This window comes from Chelon labrosus (genome assembly GCF_963514085.1).
Source record: "Chelon labrosus genome assembly, chromosome: 15".
Taxonomy (NCBI): Eukaryota; Metazoa; Chordata; class Actinopteri; order Mugiliformes; family Mugilidae; genus Chelon; species Chelon labrosus.
In genome coordinates, this window is record NC_140348.1 from 12,680,125 (window position 1) to 12,700,091 (window position 19,967).

A 19,967-nucleotide genomic window follows, 5' to 3' on the forward strand; every position below is an offset into this window, starting at 1 on the left:
ATGTGGACATAGAGTTCAGTGGGGGGGTGGAAACTGACAGTATTTCACCAGAAAAAGCTCATCTGTGCTGCAAGGCTGCAAGTGCTGCCGCAGACTGACTGACTGACTGACTGGCTGACCGACTGTCTGTGTGTGCTGCACACTGATACCGACAGCGTAGAAAGCTGACCCGCTGTAGGTTGGTGTAGAATGTGACCCCAACTGGAGTAATCTGAAAAGCCTGAGGATTACACCAGTGGCTCGGCTGTCACAGAGGAGGGAAAGTCACACGGTGCCGCAGCATGTATGAGTGTTTATCTAAGAATGTGCCAAACATCCCACACCGGTCTCACACGTCGGAGAGTATAAGGCATTTTAGGTATCGCTGAAAGGGAATCGCGATCTTTTTATCGAGGGCTAAATCTGTTTGTATGATGCTACCCTTTGCACATGCTGGTGGTCTGTTAAGATAATGGACTCAGACGATGCATTGTGCAGCAGCAGTGTCCTGTTGTTTTAAAACAATAGGTGCACTTTGCCCTGAGGTCGGAGCGGGACACTCCAGCAGGCCAGACGTGTGTCACCTGCTCCTTTCTCTCTTTAGCGCTGTCAGTCAGGATGTGGAGGAGCTCAGCCCTAAGCTTTGTCAATATTCTTAATAGCTGCCAATATTGTCCGTTAGCAATATGCCACATACCATGTCTGTCTTTAATTTGGTTATTTTTATATTCTGTTAAATGCACTTATCTCTCTTATCTCTCCTCATCCTCCTCTCCATATGTCTTCACATAGGAGAGGTGTGTGTGGTTTGAGGGTGGGGTAGGTATAGATCCTGTCACTCCCCCAACACCAACACCTGTTGGAGACACCAAATCCTTTCTTTGTCTCTGCAGCCCCCTCTCAGTGGATTACCATGACAACGCCCATTCATATCATGGCTGAAGGCTGATTATACAGCTTCACACGGTCAATTATCACTGAACAGAGTGCATTGTTTTAGGGGGACGCTGCTGCTTTTTTTTTTTATATATAAAGGGCAGGCTGTGTAAGGAGTTTTCAAGAAAGCTTTATTTCATACTGAAGATGCCATTTTGTCTGGAAGAAGTGGGTGTAGTCAGCTGGAGTTTAAATGAAGTATCCAGCAACATCACACGTTTTATAAGACAAGACGCGATAATTTCAAATGTCTCAGCTAATAATAAGGCGATGGAGCAATAGAGCATTTATGATAACACATCCCAGGTTTTATTACATCAGGTGGAAGGCAGTATGAAAGGACTGACTTTGCAGCAAGGTGACTGGAATCTAAAGCACCATGGGAAAAATAAACTAGGGGATACAAATAGCAATGTAAACAACAGAGGAAATACATGCACATGGCACACAAATTACTTAGGTAATACCATTTGTAAACACAGGCCGTACATGTTCAGTAAATAAGAAAGCTTAATTAAGGTGGGTAAAAAAAAAAAAAAAGATAAATGTTAAAATATTGTTATTAGATTGTACTGTCACATTTCTATGTCTCATTAGCATTTGGTTTAGCGTAACAAAAGAACTTCACAAAAAAACTATTTACAAAGGCAAAGAATTCACTCCCTTTGGGTTGAAAGAAATCATTCACATTATTGGCTGGGATGTAAATATATGGCCCTCTAATATACGTCATATCAACAGAGGCTACAAAGAAAAAGCTTTCCACAGCAAATAGCCATCAACTGACAGTTTGGACAAACCAAAGGCAAAACATCCATCGACTTTCTGTGATTCAGACTCGGCACTTACATTGTCAGCCTCCAAAAAAAAAAAAAAAGCACTGATTCTTCTGTCAATTCTATAAAAGTCAAACTTTGTCACTCGCAAACAATATGCAACACTTTGCAGAGCTCCTTCTGCCAGTCACAGTCAGTTCCTTGTCACAATTACAAGAAAGCAGCAGCCATGGGAACAATACCACAAAAATGTTAAAACATGAATTATTACTGAATTATCAATCACAGCATGTTTAGTAAAAGAGTTAGTCTGTGTAATATGTAAATACTATCAAACACTATATAGTAATACCTATAATATAAATCAACATATATTATTACCAGATACTAGAACTAGTAGATACAAGTCGTACTTCTTAAAAGGCTAAACATCATATAATCTTAATATCTTCTGCCACTGTTACACTACTGGTATGACTGTTAAATTTTAAAATTGTTAAACAATTTTTGTAGCTGTCAGTTTACATTCAACAATGCAACAAACTTGTGCAAAAGAAAAAAAAGATTATCACAATAACAGGTCCAATCGGATGTATTAATGAACTCCAAAGACTTGATACTCATTTTTGAACCCCATTAAAAATATGGGTACTAACCACAAAAATGCAGCTTTGCATTCACTTTTGATTTGTTTCCACTCCACTGAGCCCTCACTGGTTAATCACAAATTCTCACAGGAAGATAACAACCACATAACCATCTGCTTTGACATCTTGGAAAAACGTTCACACTAAGTAATAGCTGTGAATGAGGGGAATGTGCAGGTTGTGTAAAAACAACACTGTCCCGGGAGACTTTCTGACTAAATGACTCAGTCATTTCTCGTATTTCACTTCCCTTCAACAAACTAAAAAGTAGGAAGGCAATTCATCTTCGCAAAATACTCATTGATTCAACAGTAAATTTCCTCAAGCTTCAGTTTTTTCTTTCTCCTCCTTCTTTTTCTTGCTCTTTTTCAAGAACGAAGGTGTGCGAAACTTCTTTTTCTTTTTCTTGGGGGACTTGGTTTGGCTCTCCGGGGTCTGAGCCTCCCCCGTCTTCTCCTTCGTTGTTATGGAGATTTCCACCGTTTCCGAAGTGCTCATGCTCAGCTTGGATACCTCGATGCTCAGATCCTCCTCCATCTCTGCCAAGTGGTCTTTCCCATTGGGTATTGCGTCTGTCAACAGATGAAACCGAGTCAGTGACGAGGGAGGAGGGTAAGAAAAGGGATGCAGATAACACAGACAGGGCTTTCTTGATATGTATCAATCATCTAATTACCTTTAGCTGGCGTCATTATGGGAGAGAGGGAGAGGGAGATGGTAGAGCCATCAAAGGTGGTCATCTCATCTGCATCAGTGGCATCATCATCTTCTGTAAAAGGATTAAAGTCACAGAGGTCAGTCATTCATCAGTGCTTGTATGCTCCTGTGAGTGAGGCTGATTGAACTAAAGCTACAGCCATACTTGCAGCGATGGGAGGCTGTAGTTCAGCAAAGTGTTGCTTTGAGCTAAATAAAATCAGAGCGGAATGACAGTGTTAAGAGAGGAAGCGTTTTCCGTGTTCCCCGTGTTACTTTGTTAGCATGCTAACATTTCCTAATTGGCACCAAGCAACTGGGTTTCCCATACAATGTTAATACTATTGCACGTTTTGAACAATGCTGTGCTTGCGTTGCTTTTCCTATTGCTCCTGAAAGCATCTCTTCCTCCCCCTCCTCTCCAAATCTGTCTCCCCCCAGCCCCTACACACACACACCGGTCGCTCACCTGTTCTGAATTCTGTACCGAATTTAACCTGCACGGTCAAGTCATGTAGCATGTGAAGCTATTCGTGTGGTTCACTAATAAAAATTTACGTTACCGCCACTTTTTAAAAGCCAATGTTTGTGCTCTTGATTTTTAAGACCACAGAGATTTACAATTATTTAAAGAGAGTAGGTCAAAACCCGAAGGAAAAGGATCCAGATGTAACGTTAGCTAGCTAAACTTTATAAGCGCTAGCTAGCAAAGTTAGATTGAAATTCAATAGTTTACTGTAAATTTGATTTATTCACTGATTCTTTGTTTAATCATACATTTGCCCATAGAATGTTGTGTCTCAAAAGCATTTTATTTGGTAAACCCCACCCCTCAAAAAAACAAAAAAAAAAAACAAAAAACTGGCTACTATTTCTACACAGATTAGTTCAAAAACCAGCTTTGTAGTGTAAAAGTTAAAATATTACCTAATAATGACACAAGATCAAGATAAGGGACGTGAATGTCTGAATTAAATTTCATGGAAATACATCTTAGAGATTTTTGCCCAGTGGACAATTTCACATGTTCACTGTAAGAGAAGCCGTGTTGACAGTAATTGTAGTCAACTGAAGCAATACATTCCTTCATGCAAGCTATATTTACAGGAAAAGCTGAGTGTTTTTACTGTTACTCAATGTACACGGTAACAGGTGGCATTGCGTGCCAGCAACCTGCCCGGCTTGTGGATGTTAGTGTTCAAACCCTGTGTATTGGCTGGCTGTGTGACTGAAATAACAACACCCTGCTGTTTGCCTAGAACACCAACAAATGAAGCACGGAAACTGAAACTTTAAGTGACTTCAAAGGACATCACACTCCAGTCCAATTAAGGCCTAAGACTTTCAGGCACTGTAAGCCACACACAGGTTTTGGGATCAGTCCCACATCCCACACTAAAATTCAATCCAGGAGAATGACTGTTTTTATTGAAATTAAAGAGCAATTTAAGTGAATGCATCCCCATTCACTGTTTGCCCATCACAGCTCAGTGTCTGGACGGTTCTTGCAAGGACAATGCAGCTGCAGCCTCTGCCTCTCTCCAGTGCTTCTCTTTAGCCATATATTCTGGCTCAAATGATTACCCTAGCTGACTATCTACCTAAAAGATACCCGCCTGCAGTTGGCAAAGTGTTTAGTCTGCAATAAAAGCAAGCAGTGGATTTTGAGCAGCAAGAACCAATGGCATCACTGGGTCTCGGAAGTACCAACAAATTTTGAAGATGAGCCGATAATATTAAAAAAGGCTGTTATTGGTTAAGCATCGTTGTTATAGTTAATTAATCTCTATTAACTTTCATGTCAATACTGACACATTATTATTATATACCAGTGCTACCCCGACACACAGCTGCAGATGTGTTTTCCTCCTCCTCACATTGTCTACTTGTCTACAGTCATAACTGGGACACGAGGAGCTTGACAGGACTGATGTCTTCGCCGTCTCTGTGAGCTGCTTCACAGCTCAGATGAAGGGTGAAACCGTGGACTAATAGTTTTGTCCTGACCACATTTCTGCAGCAAATTCCCTGTTTCTGACATAGTTAGTTCCAGCATTTCTTCTAGACAAGAATCAAGGACTCTGACGGGACTAATTAACTTTGTGGACTATGAGCTAATGACACAGTTTTCATTAGGCCAGGATAAATACAACAAACTTGGCGAAGGCTCGCTTTGACTAATGTGTGATGGCTAGGGAAGAGTACCTTCTTGGCCTTGCTTCCTTCTTTCGACCAGGCTCTTATATTCCTCGAGCACCTTCTCTGTGAGTTCATTGAAGGGGTTGGGGGGAAGAGAGCGGGTCTGCTCTTCATCCTCAATGATGAAAGCCTGAAAGAGGAAAGCATGAATCAACATCAATAACCAGAATCATTATTAATGTATGGAAGATTTATCTTTATACCTTCCTTGTGCACATTTCTCAAATCCATAGTTTTCCTTTGGTCTGATCAAAATTAATTGGACTGGTTCTCTGTTTATTGGGGAAGTCTGGTTAAGGAATGATAAAGCTACTCACTGTAGACATTTGTCTGCTTTGATTCGTCCTTCTTGGTTTGAAAATATTTTCTAATAATGATCACATTTCTATATTTATGTCTTAGTGGTTGTGCAGTTTCGATTTTGGCTGACAGTCTTATGGGATTCAATGTTACCGCACACTGAAGCAGGCACAGAGAAAGTGTGTGCATTTTCCCTCTTGCTAAACTGTGACATTGAAAAATGAATACAAGGAACATAGTCATTGATTTGAGTCTCTTTTGTTTTTGGTAAACACAATAGCTTTTTTCATTCAGCTGTCTCGTTTTGAGCAAGATTAAAGGGGTATGTCAAATTGGTGAGTCAAAGATTCGAACTTTTGACGTGAGGTCAAGGTTTTGCCTGCCCTTGTGTAGGATAATGTGTTACCATGGTGCTTGCTCTTTTTGTTTTAAGAGCTACAGCAGTTTTTCAACCAATGACCTTGTGAGAAACTGTAAAATACAGTTTGTGTATCATCAAATGTGGCTGCTTGATATCTATATACACTACTTACTGGTCCCTTTACGGTGTCCACAACAATGCCTGCTAGTAGCTGAGACTTTGGTCCTGGAGTCATCTGGTCACCTCGGTGCTGCTCTTTTATCTGAAATGGAAAAGAAAATTCGACAAAATCAGATTAAACCTGGTGCGAACTTTTTACATTATGTACAGTAGTTTAACACTAGACCAGTAAGCATGAGCCATGATTCCATCCTGCAGGGTTTCTTGTCACAAGAACTGTAGTGGCTAATTGACTGATTGTTTAGTTGATCAGTAAAAAGATGTACCTGCCAACAGTCTTTTTTTTTTTTTTTGAGGCTTGTCAAAATAATAGTTGAATGTTCACACTTTTTAGCTTCTCAGATGTGAAGACTGATCATCTAGCACAGTAAACTGAATATTTGGGGAATTCTTACTTTATTTAATATCACCTTGGTTGTATTGGGGCCTTCTGAGGGTGTCCTGTGGTGTCTGGTAACATAATATTCTTTGTGGGGGGCCTTTGGGTCCTGTGGGTTGAGGGGAGGGGCCTCTAAGGATCATCCCATTGATATACTTTATCAGTTTGGGATCTAGTGAATTTGGAGGCCAGGTCAACACCTTGTGCTGTTTTTCATGTTTTTTGAGTTGATCCTAAACCGTTTTTCGTGTGTGTGCCTCTGTCAGGCTGCATCCTCCTGGGGATGGCTGCTGCCATCAAGGAGTGTCACTGCTATGGGGTGGGGGTGCCTGGTCTGGTCTAGGTGGGTGGTACATGTCTAAGTAACATCCACATGAATGTCAGGTCCAAACGTTTCACAAGGCGGTCAATGTTATTTACTTCTACTGTCAGTGGTTTTAATGTTGTGGCTGATTAGTGAATTATGTGTTGAATATGTACGGAAAGAGAAAGAGAATGAAGATGGAAAAGAGTCTTTGTGAGTCTCAGCTGCCCAGGTTTTGCAACATGTGGGGGCGACGTTGTGGAAAAAATGTGATTATTTTTCAACTGACCCGGTTCCTCTTATCCAAAACCTCCGTGGGATCTGTGTTGAGAGGGACAAACTGGTTGGGATCCTCGATCTTTATCGGGGTGCCAACACTGTTGCCTGGCTGTGAGGATTTCATCCACTGAGAGAATAAAAAAACAAAAAAAAATGATTAGTACCAAACACATAATATACAATTATTTGACTTGCCACTAGAGGGCAGGCTAATATTAAGGAATGGCAGTGCCCTGTTTCTGTCAGACTCAAAAGCAGGGAGGATTAGATTATTCCATTTCTTGATAAGGTTTGAGATCAAAATCAACTCACCATGGTTTTGGTCCTGGGGCTGACGTCCCCGCTGGGTGACTGCTCAGGAACATTGACCCTTAAGTAGCTGTTGGGTGAGTTGAGCCACCGGGTCCTTTCTCTCTGCTGCTTCTGCATCATAAACTTGAAGGGGCTACGAAGGCCCATCTCACTGTCCTCCGGTGGCACAGTTGAAACGGTAGCAGGGATTTCCACGTCGTTCTTAGAGCGAGGTTTTTCACGGACAATGGGGTACCGGTAGGAGTAGCCCGTTCTGTATCCCTAGCAGATCACACAGAGGGGAAACATTATTTTAACAAACACACTGAACAGTTTTCATTTGTTGGCAATATTTCCAACAGTTTTTCAGTGTTCACACAATAAATAGCGCCCACATCGGTAAATAAGACGCAATAACAATTTCCAAAACTCTAACTAGTCACAGGCCACCCAAGATCCACTTGCACAATGCTTTTAAATATTTAAACAACGCGGTATATACAAACAGCATTTCTGCAGATGTGCCCAGTCTCAGAGGGAGAAGATAAAACTTTGGTTTGAGGGACTGTGTTGTTAACAATTCATCAAAGACCCAGAAAGACAACTAGAAAACTACTGACGGGAACTTGCAGTTTGAGCAAAGCCTAGTGTGAAGCCGACAGTACAACACTACAATAACAAAAATAAATCAAAACTGGGGTTTTTTTTTTGCGCAATATGGCAATATGACAAGCCTGCTGCCGGAAAAAAAAAAGCATTGGGCTTTGATCGGTGCTGTGTGAGCAAGTCATCGTATTTTAACAGACGCGTTCACTGGAATCTAAAGCACAGTTTACAAATGGTTTAAATGTGACGGAAGCACAGTGAATGTATGAAATGGCTGAAAGCAAAAGAACTTCTGTCAGTTTATTATTGTGTGGCGGCTGATTACGTTATAGTCATATGTGACCATATGAATATAATGACTGGACGCAAGTTTGTTAGTTCTGAGTAACTAAGTCTAGACTGATCCACACACTTAATCTGTTCCTCTATGAGAAGTATCATTCTCTCCATTTTTGTTGCTTTTAGAATTGTTCTAAATCATCTTCTTTCTCCCGTATTATTAGCCGTGACCTTTACGGCTGCCAGCGCTCTTGTTATCTTTGTTTTAGAATCGTCTCTGACATTAGCTCGCAAACTCCACCTTCTGCATGAAAGGTCTGACCTCCAGTTGCAGCGAGAGCGCTGGCATTTGCACCCTGTGGCATTCTCAACTGTCTTGGAGAGAATCCCAAATCTTATTTCCAAACAGAGCGCACAAGAGTCCTTAAACTAAGTGATTGTGTGGTCTGTGGGGCTGTAGCTGCCCACCGCACGCCCGGCCATCTGGAAGCTATGATTGAGAGAGTGGGCGTGCTATGATCACACAGAGCTGACGCAGCTGCAGCCCACTCCAGCCGCAGTTGTTAGCGAGTAGCAGCTCTCGAACAGACAGTCTGACATCTTCCGTGTCCACAGAACATGTCAGAGCTTGGCCATTAACGGTGCGGTTAGAACAGCGGGGTGTAAATTCTCAGAGCACAGAGATCTTGAGGGTGGATAAAAGACCAGCAGAAAGACTGTTAGCCAGAAAACATCACTGAGCCTAATATGTTCTCACTGTAATTAAAAGAATGTCGCTATTGTGCAAGTTCCCAGAGAGTCAGCTTTCATAAAACAATACGAGGCAATTACACAAATGATCTTCAGATGACATTAACAAATACACATGTAGTTTCATTGTGTTCTCTAATCAGACACTTCCCGAGGAAGCGTCTAAGACAGGAAACTCAAAGCATCGTGGGTAAAAGACACAGGTCAGGGTTCACTCACCAGGTTGTCCAGCATCCTCATAAGGGACTCGAACTCTGCCTCGCCCACTTTCCACTTGACCTCATTGTCCATCACCACCCCGGCAGCGGCCACTCCCTGGGTTAAGGGTCTAAGCTTCTCCCTGTCCAGGAGCACGAGGTTGTCCACGCTGCCTGAACTCCCCAAAGCCCTCACCTAAACAAAGGCATTCGTCTCTTAAGACAATTTTCACTTTGAGTAACAAGCTGAATTATAACTCAATAGAAAGTGCAAAGATTTCCCTCGTGCATTTAAAAAAAAATCTGAAAAAGTAAAGTTTATTTTATGATTAAATATATCACTTGATGAGCTAAATATGTTTAAAAAATTAAATCCAGGAAAGAAACCCAGCTGTTCCCCAAACACAAAGCAACAGAAGTATTTCAGAAACGTTGCAGGGTTCCTTCTGACCGTGAAGCGTGCAAACAGCACATATTTGACTTAAGGCGCTGCTTTGTTTTGTGAGTCTGACTCATTTGTAAAGAAAAACATTTCTACAAGTGAAAATTATATCACAGATACACACGAGACAAGCTAACTTACAAAAGTTTAACTATGTGTAAAGGCCACACTAACAAGTTTACAAATTAATTTACACTGAATGGCGCAATTACACTTTATAATCATGCAGAGGCGGAATTAAAAATTCATATCAAGCTTTTTATACCTGGATTTCACAGGCTTGCTGTGAGTGGTACACGTAGTGAAAAGCTTCTTCTGCCGTTTCTCCCAAAGCCAGCAGCCCATGGTTTCTGAGAACCATCACCTGAAAAACACACACGAATCACCATAATTATTATCATATACTCAACAAATTCGGTTGAGCTAAAGCATATTAGCATATCCAGACATGCTGATGTGAATTAATTAATTCCTTGTATAAATTAATTAGCAAATGTTCCCTGATCAACATACTTGTCACAACACACGTGTTGCGTCTGAAACCAAAAACACACCATAAAACCCGTACTGTTTATTATGCTCGTCCTGTAATTACTGGACGGGAAATCTACGCAACTGTCTAAAAAAAGAAAAAAATATTATGAAAATAATATAAAATATTAGTGTTTGAAGATGTATTGAGCGTGTTAGAAGGTGTCCTTCTAATATCCTGTCCCCAAAAATGTAGTTAAATTATTAAAAAGCATAAATTAACATTTTTGAAAAATATGCTTATTCATGTTGTGTTGGAGACTTAGATGGGAACTGAAAGATTCTTTCAGACTCTTGGTTGTCTGCATTTTCACCAAGACCTAGAGACCTGCAAAGATTAGACAAATTTATCCACTGATGTGCTGAAAAGCTGTTTTTCCAAATAATATTTTGCTACCATGCAACAACCCACTCTAGTCCAGTAGGTGGCGATAATAACAAGAACTATGCAACAACAATAACAGCATTTATAGGCGGTTGGCTTCTGCATTCATTTGACGCCGGACAATACCGTGACAGTACAGACTGTAGCGCAGTAGCTTACATGCACCTCCCCAGAAATTTAACTACGCGCTGTAGTGGATGCACAGACCACAAGAGCTGTGCTTAGTCTGCTTGGTAGTGGCGTGTTACCGCTTTAGTATTTCCTGCTGCTTCTCCATCTTTGGATGGTTTTGGATCAGTAAAGATGGAACACATCGAGGAAAGGTTAACTGAGGAAGTTCGGAGATATAAACATTTGTATGACTTGTCTTGAGCAAAATTTCGCCGACTAGCGTTTGGGTGGTGTTTTCACAGAGCTAGCCAGACTGACGAGCGCACGAGCATAAATGGCTTGCACCAGCGTTGGCTACGTGCGTAGGTTACGGCGTCTGTGTCTCGCAGTACCTTAAATAAGCCTTTAATGCGGCAGCGCTAAGCACGGAGGCGATTCAAGACATGCTGCTTGATTGTGATCTGCTGCTGTGCAGGTTGGGTCAGATTAGCTGGACAAGTTTAAAAGTAGTTGCAAAGCAGTTTCACAATACTCCAAAATGGCTAAAGTAAGCCAACTAATTTCACAAGCTGTCGCAGAGATTACTGACCGAGACGGAACGCATCATCATATTTCAAGTACTCGACCAGCCAGAAAGATTTATCGCTGTACGCCCCATCCCCAAATTTCCTGTAATTTTGAAAAGCTCCACCTTCAGAGCAGAGCATTTCTTGTGAGGCAGTGTCATTTCCCAAGAATTAAATTTATATCCCGGTCCCTAATGTAGAAACGCACTTAGTTAACTCCAAACATTCATTGTCCCTGGGGAAGGTGCATGCCGTAGAAAGATGCCGCAATCTTTTTTTTTAACATAAATATCAGTTTGTAGTTTTACAAGACAGTGTGCATCCATCCGAAACATCACAGAACTGCAACAGCTCTTGCCATTTATGCTAAGCTAATCAGGCCCTGCCCTGTTTAAGTGACTGGAATTGGACCACTCTCATCTAACTAAATAAAGCAAACAAGTGTATTTTTGCAGAATGTCTAACTACTTCATGAAAGGGTGGTTTTTAATATTTTCTTCAATTTGTTATAATCTTGTGATGTTAAATAACTGAGTGTTTACCATTCGGGTTGTAATTGCCATACCACAGATACATTTCAGTTCCAGCAGTATGCTCGTGATGTATTTCATTTGCCTTCGCTAACCAACAGGTACAGATAACCTCCCTTTACAAACATGGAGTGTAATGTAATAAATTAAGCATTCCTGTTGAAAGCTCGCTCAGTCCCATGTGAAAGCGAACCCGCCACTAATGGAGTGCCTTGGCTTGACAGTACCTTGGCAGTCGGCCCCAGAGCTTTCTGAAACTCCACCTTCTCCTCTTTATTATCCAGGCTGCCATGGTAACCGAAGCAGCTCACGTCTCCCAGAAGCAAAGCCTCCTGGGAAATAGGCAGGATTCCACATTTCATGGAGGACACCTGTTAACAGGGGATAAAAGCAAGTGAGACTGTGGTGCATTTTTGTTTCGCTATCAGGCACAAATAAAACTTTCCACCGCGGTGTTCATCATGTGCTATGCATTTTACAGCAAGGCTTCAAAGGAAATAGTAAAAAGCATTACAGGGTGCCTGCTTCTAAACCAACTACGCATGGAGGGGGCTGCCTTTAATTCAGCCTTCTTCCTCTTGTGCAAAATAAGCATTTAGCAGCAGCTTTGATTAAAATGAGGCTCATTTATTATTTGCCTGGAGCATGCTTACCGCAGCTGTAGCTGGGGTATGTATGTGGATGATGCATCTCACGTCGGGGCGCATCGAGTAAATGGCAGCATGTGGAGCAAATCCAAAATGGTCAATGCCCAGATCAGTAGAACCCTGGTCCACGACCTCCCCTATTATGTTGACTTTCACCTAAAAATGACAGCAAAGTTAGAGTTGTAATAAAGGCAGTGTAGTATGGTTAGCAACGCATGGTGTTAAGCATAGTGAAGTAGTAATACAACAATCCAACTCTGTTATTTCAGAAAACAAATGGTAACCATTAAAGGCATTCTGTGCTTCAAGACTAAATTATGATTAAGTATTGTGTATCTTTGAGGCCCAACAAACATGATGAATGTATTTCACTCCAGATAAAACACACGGCAGAGGCCATTTTTCTAATGTTCGAGAATATGCCATGTTTACATGGTAGCTAACAATCTTCTTCCTTGGCTTTTGTAAATATTTTATAGCTACTTCTTCAGGTTGATTTATGGTACTGCGTCGAAAATGAAGGATTACGAGAATTCAATCAACGTCCAGGCTATGGAGCCGGACTTGTGCGCAGGCCTCCAACAAGCCAACAGCATCCGTCATCCCTGGGTGATGACACTCTGTCTACGTCAAATGCTGACTGATTGGTTGAAAGCTTAGCTTCAATCGCGAAAGAACAAAAAGGCGAAGAAGCGCGAGGCACACACACTGGCTACACTACAATGTAGTTCTTTGTCCTTTTTCCTCAGCGGTATGGACCAATCTAAAGCGCCAGCGAAAACAAGAATAGTCCATATTTTCGGTTGTTTCACATATTTCATGACTCTTCCACCACATGGCAATAAACAGCTACAATAGGAAGATGTTGCTCTGCAAAGTTCTGCATATCACAAGTGTAGTACTATGAGTGATCCTTTGGTTAAACTACTACATCATGTGTGATTCTATAGATGCCACACAAAACAGAAACCCTCAGATAAAAACATCCCGGGGCTACTAGTGTTCTCCTCACAGTACCTTTATGGCAGACGTTGTTCACAGTGTATCTTCTGCATGTCAATATCAATTTAACAATCATTTATTTTAAATCAGTTTTAAATTACCAGAAAATGGCCCATTTTTAAATCAACTATTCAAAATCAGTTTACCTTTCAGGGGTGCAGGTAAGTCAAATAATGCCCCAGGAGAAGATCTAAAAACATGACAATTTGTTCTGCACTACAAAGATTTCCGCCCTGCGTAGGGCGTACTAAACACTCAATGACACGTCCTGACAGAGAAGCTGAGATGCTAAGTTGAATAAAAGATTATAAAAGAAGAAAAAAAACTAATGTTCTTTGAGCGATGTGTCTTCGACTGTCAGATATATTTGAAGGAAAATTCTCTAAAACAGATTTTGCCGGCGTAATGTTTACTGAACACACATACGATGCTGCCATCAGGTGTAGCTGACAACAACGCATTGTCACGTACAGCTGCCTGGCCTTTCCCAATTAAATAAGAACCTACTCCTCCCTTCAATTTTCACATGATACGGTATTCACTCATTTACAATGACATAAGTGATTTAAATTTTGCCAAATACTTGCAGTAAAACTCAAAGACAGTGCACAGTTGTTCAGAATTGGAAAACCACACACAGCCATTGTGCTTACCAAATTTGCTGCCGTCACCTCAGGGAAAGACAGACCTCTTGGACTGATAAGGACATGATCCTGCTCTTTACTGACACGCACCTGAGACAAAACAAGCATATCAGTAAAATCAGTAAAACATGTATTTATATTTTAGGCAGCAATAAAATAATATATTCTTTAAATGAATTCTTGTCAGGGTGAAAAAAAAATATCTAAATGGCACTGGCTTAAAAGGTCTTCTTTAAGCTCGGTTAGCAGCTACTCATAGCTGGGAGACACATTTCAAAAACTCAAGGGTACAGGGAGCTCTGAACCACAGAGGAAAGCTCTCTTTACCCAGAAAAACTCAAAAATCTGCTCATAAAACCGACTTCCCAGACTTGGTCTTTGGGGAAAATCCAAGCTTTACGTCTTGACATCTCAGGTGTTAATCAAATATTTCATTGTGAATTCTTGCCATTGGCAAGCTGCTCATATTCGCGAAGCTTGCATATCTCAGCCATAAATACTATGTGGTTTTTGAAAATATGGAGGTATTCCCCTTTAAGCCCTCCGGGAGAACACAGGGCTCATATAAAGAAACACAAACTCTGTGCTGCATACATAAGCAGGTGTGCGCTGGAGCATGATTGTGAAGTTGTACTCACAGTAATGTAGGAGCTTGTAAAACGAGACCAGCTGAAGAGGTCAATGAGCCTGTAGAGGCTGGCCAGCCTGCAGCGACTCTGCTTCTCCCCTTTGGCAAAGGTGGGAGACTCGATGCCAAACAAGTCGTTGACTGGAGTCACGGTCCCAAAGCCTGCCGCAAGACATACAATAACACCATCAGTACATTACGATGCACCCAGAACAGTTAATAGGATGTTCACATGGTTTGTTTCCACAGTATATAGAATTACCCATCCCGGGAACTTGAGTTTCCACAGCTCAAGGGAAAAAACGGGCCTTTCTCAGAATTCCCAACATGAAACTGAAGGGTATTTTTGGACTGCAGCACCATATAAGGACACTGAGTGATATTTAACAGCCACTCCAGCTTTTTAAAAGAGCAGGTCTCTCTCAGCAACTACACGTCCATGTCCTACTGTGACATTTTCCAAACATTTACAGTTTCAGTTGTCAGACTTTTTCATTTAGCCTTTTCACCTCCCGGGTGCTCCGTGACCTCCCCAGAAACACAAGGTCAATAGGTCAGGCTAACATAATTAGCACTGCAAACTGCTATGATTCATCACTAAGACTTGTCATGAGGGCTCCTTAATAGGAACTCTGATGGCGAAGTATGCCGTCAACAACTTTTTGCTTTCTCTGCTGTTTCAGGGTTGTTTTGGTGTCACAAGAGTCTACGAATTCAGCCTCTGACAATGAAGATATTCATGAATGGGTAATGCGCGCAGACAAGGGGATACACGGTGAATGGCAATAAGGCCCAAGGGGAGATAGATGGATGCATTCACACACAAACAAACACACAAAGCCACTCACTGATGGGGGAAGTCAAGGAGCCGGCCCCTCCCGTGGTACTGGCCATGACCAGATCAGCAATCTGCCTCAGCGCCAAGAGACCTGTAGGGTTGTTGCCCTTGGTCATCTGGTCCTGAATCAGGCCTTCCAGCTCATCTTTAAATACCTGTACACAGAAACAAAAATATTTTACGAGGGGGAGACGAGACACAAAAACCATTGTACATTGTGAGGCCTGGATTGTTGGGATATTAGCATGGTTTAACCAATATACCCTTTTCACAACAGAAATCTTGAGTTTCAGCAAAACACAGGGGTTTTTGCTGATGTCTGCGTTCCACTTAGGAGATGTCCAGCTTTTGTACGTGCTGGTTCACCCCTATGGCTTACTGTAATACTAGGATTCATCTGTGCTTACTGTCAGGAGTCAACTATAAGGAGGTACTATAAGTAGCTACAGACAGTCCAGTCAGTCCACAGACTCCTAGCTATTCTAAACTCCTCAGCCTCCAGCTTGTGTTTCCTCTTTGGCAGTCTACTGCTACTTCATTTTGTCCTGATTGTTTTGCTCATTAACATGGGGACACATATTTTTTTTGACCTAACCTGTACTCTACAAAGCAGTTTCAAAGGTCAAGTTCTCAGATGGTCCTGCGTAACAAACCATCTGGTCGTCGTAAAGCTCCATTAACCTAGCAACACATATACACAACCTAACCCCGACCTCATTCCGACGCCTCCTCAGGATGTGTCAGGGAGCACAGCTTTCAAGACGCTCTTCATTACAACTGTACACAAATCACGAAAGACTACTTAAAAAGCTCTTTGTGCACCCGTTCAAAAGGGGGGATTCATTAGAAGAGTGTGGGGGGGCGGCTGGGGTGGGGGGCATTAAACCTGACCATCAATTTCTGCATCAAGAGCCGCCCGTGAATCTTGAAAACGGCACTGTTTTCCTGTGAGCTGCAGCTAAGCTCTGGCATTCTGCTTCATCCGACCACGGTTCCCATGGCGACGAGATGAGCTCCACTTGTTGGTACTGTTATGCAATCGCAGATGAGTGTGGGCTCGTCTCATTTTCATGCACTTCGCTGGCATGTGTTCACTGTACATCCTTGTGCTTCATCTAACCAGACTGAGCTGCTCCACTGATCTATTTGGTGTGTATTACACATACACAGTGGTGTTTTCAGTATTTTGTCCATCCTTTGTGTCAGTGAGGGTGGACTAAATTGTAGAAACACATTTTAACAACTCCACAAACTACGTCCTCGTGTGAATCTCTACGAGTATCAGGGCTGACACCAAAAGAATCTGACACAGGTTGCAGAATGACAAGTGCAAGTTGACATAGCACAAGAGTCTTCAAATTAGGTTTAGTGTGACCCTCAGTTCAAAACTCAACGCTATATTGAGTTTAATTTTGTGCAACACAAAGAAAACTGTCACATATTCACATGTGAGAGGCCTGCAGCAGAGAACATCTGTCATTATGTTTGAAAGATCACTCAAACGTTGTCTAAATGATTAGTTGTTTCAGCTGCAGCTACCAATGTCTATTTTGGGTATATTGAGTGTGCTTTTATTGGACCGCGTTCAACATTTGGTTTAGTTCGCCTTTAAGTTGTTTGATTAATTCACTGTCACGCAAGTTAAATAGTTGAAAGCTGATATGTTAACAAGGATTTGGACGCTTAGCTGTGATTGTAGCCAAAGCTACAGATTAACGCTAAACTTCTTAATAATGTTCATAAGCTTGGCCGGCGGTGGTGATAGTTTGGAGAGAACAGGGCATAGGTAAATATAAAGTGGCCTTCGGAATACCAAGAAAAAACAATGCATTAGAGTCAGTCTTGAGTGAAGGCTCTGGCTTTCAAAGTGCTCGAATTGCTCACACACGGTAAAAGCTTGTGTGTAGGAGGCACTTATATGGAGCTGCGAGCTACATACTGGACTCTGCAGAATCTGAGTGACCCTCTTCTTCTGCTCCATCATGTTGAAGTCCTGCCTCAGGTCCGGCGACATGGTCCTACTACGGAGGCACTCGGGGTCGCTGTCGTCCATGCGGTCAAAGTAGCGCTCCTTGGAGTCGTTGCTGGACAGGGACAGGGTCAGAGACCCCGCCGTCTGCCTCACGTCCACCAAACTCATGTCCTCACCGCGAGGCCTCCCGCCCTTCCTCTGAAAGAGAGCAGAGGACATTTAGTTTTTTTTTTTTTTGCAAGCTTCAGGCTGTCAAGGCAACGGATGTTGATTTAGCTGAGAAGATACAGTACGGGTGAAATTGTGACTCATGTAATTATAGAGATGGAGAGAAGTGAGGCGAACATTGTTCTGTGATTGATGCTGCTGCTGTGTGTGCCGCTGATGTGCAGAAATGAGGAGTTAGTCACGGCTGCTGTGAATTTATGTATTTTTTTTTTTTAACCGAAATAAGTACAGTGTAATAAAACAACAACGATCAATCCAAACAGCATGGCTCTCCACAAACACCCAGAGCAAACAACTCTCTTTTTAGTGTTTATTCTCATCTCAGATGGTTTTAGCACCAAAGTTTACTGTCTCTTTCTGCTCTGCACAGACGGAGGGGGGAAGCTCATACAGTGTGAGATGAAAAGAGCAACAGTTTCCCCACTTGTTCCTCGAGTAGCCGGGGAGCATGGTCACCAGTTAACAAAGGTGGGCTTCATGCAAATGAGCTGATCTGAAAAGCAGTTAGCACCTTGGGCGCCGCAGTGTTACCTGGCTGTGGGGGGGGGGGGGAGGAAGGAGACAGCCTCAACAACACCATGCTGCATTTAGGCCTGGGGATGAGATAGCTTCACTGCACGAACAACAGTCTGATTGCTGGTTTAACAGCAGCAGCCTGTTCTCCAGCCAATCGATGCATGCTCGAATTACAACTTTAAACCACTGGTGTAAGTAAAAGTAGGAGCAGGAGTGGAGGGTTGAGCCAACAAACAAGAGAAATGAGCTAGTTTTTAAAACAAACAAATAAAAAAACAAAGCGATCGCACGGAGCCACGAGTTTCAAACTGTTACTGTAAGTTACCTGAAACAAAGTAGCCGCCTCCGGACGGCGTGATGTCGCAGATTCAGATTCAGATGCAGGGTAAAAGTGAACAGCGCGGGTGTTATTCCAGATTCGGACGCATTTTGGATTTTAAAAAAACATAAATAAATAAATAAAAAAAAGCTTGCACGGCGCAACTTGTGCTGCTCCAGTATCCAGACGGAGCAGACTGCCTGCTATGAGTAAGTAGTGAGTTGAAGAGTGGTTGCTGCTGCTGCTGCTGCTGCTGCGTGGAGGAGGAGGGTGTGGGTGTGTTTGTGTGGGAAAAAGGAAAAGTGACCATGTGACTTCACTCATCCACCCACTAGGCCGCATGCATTCAGCGGGACAAAAGGAAGCCCACTCGGGATCAGCTCTTTGCAGCCGTGCTGTATCTTCCCTGTAGTAGGCTACGTGGGTTTGCAGCGACCTTATTTCTGCCGCATCCTGCATGGTATCCCAGAAGGAGCTTGTTATAGAGTTGCAGGATCTTTTTGGTTCGGACTTGAAGCAGACTTTCTTTCTCTTTGTGTGTGATTCATTAACTCCCGCCTCCACCTCGTGTCATAAATAACAGAGCCTCCAGTGTCCCTGAAGCAGCTCAGGAGAGGTTTTCATCAAAGCTTTATGACCCATCCCGACCAAAAAACTTACTTCTAAGTCAGAAAGTTCCCCACAATATGGGATGTTTGCTCACACAATGCAATTAATGTGTATTTCATCACACTTTATCCCACAAGCACAATGTATGATGGGATTGCGTTCATGTTCCATCCTTGTATGGGACATTTTCTTCACTTTTAAAGGTATAATCACTGGAGGTACTTCGCTTTGTACCTTATCATTTATCCATCCTATGTATATATATATTTACTTCTATTTCTATTGTAGATTTGTTCATAGGAAAATCTTGTATATTTTTGCTTATGCTTATTCTTCTTATTCTTATTCTTATTCTCTTTACTTGCAGTTTTCAAAAGTGTTTTTTATGCGCATCTGTGCTCCTGTGACCAAGCAATTTCCCCTGTGGATCAATAAAGTCTCCTTAAGTCTAATCCAAGTCTAAATTGGTAGACACGTACCACATTTATTCATCTAATGATAATAAAACGATAACAATATTGCCATTAGTGTCTCAGGCAGCACGGTTTAAAACCACTTCCATGCTGCTTTTCTTCACATGAATGCAGTCGGCTGTAACCTTAATCAGGAAATTGAAGTGAAAGTGAATCGTGCAGGGATCGTGCCTTCTTCTACTCCTTTCTGCCTTCCCGGTCAACCTCCCCCAGAGAGCACTGTGGCAGTTTTTTTCAAACGCACCCCCATATGAAATCATTTTCTAAGCCCGTCGCACCTGAGTTCTAATCGCACGCAATCGAACACAAAGATTTGGGGTGTAAGAGAGAGAAGGATTGGTTCACCGACTGACATAACAATTCCAGG

At 42.2% G+C, this 19,967-nt stretch overlaps 1 protein-coding gene across 1 annotated transcript; it reads right to left on the reverse strand.

Annotated features, from left to right (window-relative positions):
• Positions 1–1,126: 1,126 nt before the first annotated feature.
• LOC311500594 (gamma-adducin-like) lies at positions 1,127–18,166 on the reverse strand. The gene is made up of 14 exons (XM_084562096.1): positions 17,423–18,166; positions 15,494–15,638; positions 14,656–14,807; positions 14,027–14,107; positions 12,378–12,527; positions 11,952–12,095; positions 9,867–9,965; positions 9,182–9,355; positions 7,349–7,609; positions 7,047–7,163; positions 6,067–6,156; positions 5,240–5,363; positions 3,015–3,107; positions 1,127–2,910 (listed from the first exon to the last, which is right to left on the reverse strand). Exons 1-14 carry the CDS (start codon positions 17,672–17,674, stop codon positions 2,660–2,662), a joined length of 2,133 nt encoding a protein of 710 aa, XP_084418222.1. The 5' UTR covers positions 17,675–18,166; the 3' UTR covers positions 1,127–2,659.
• Between the last annotated feature and the right edge of the window lie 1,801 nt (positions 18,167–19,967).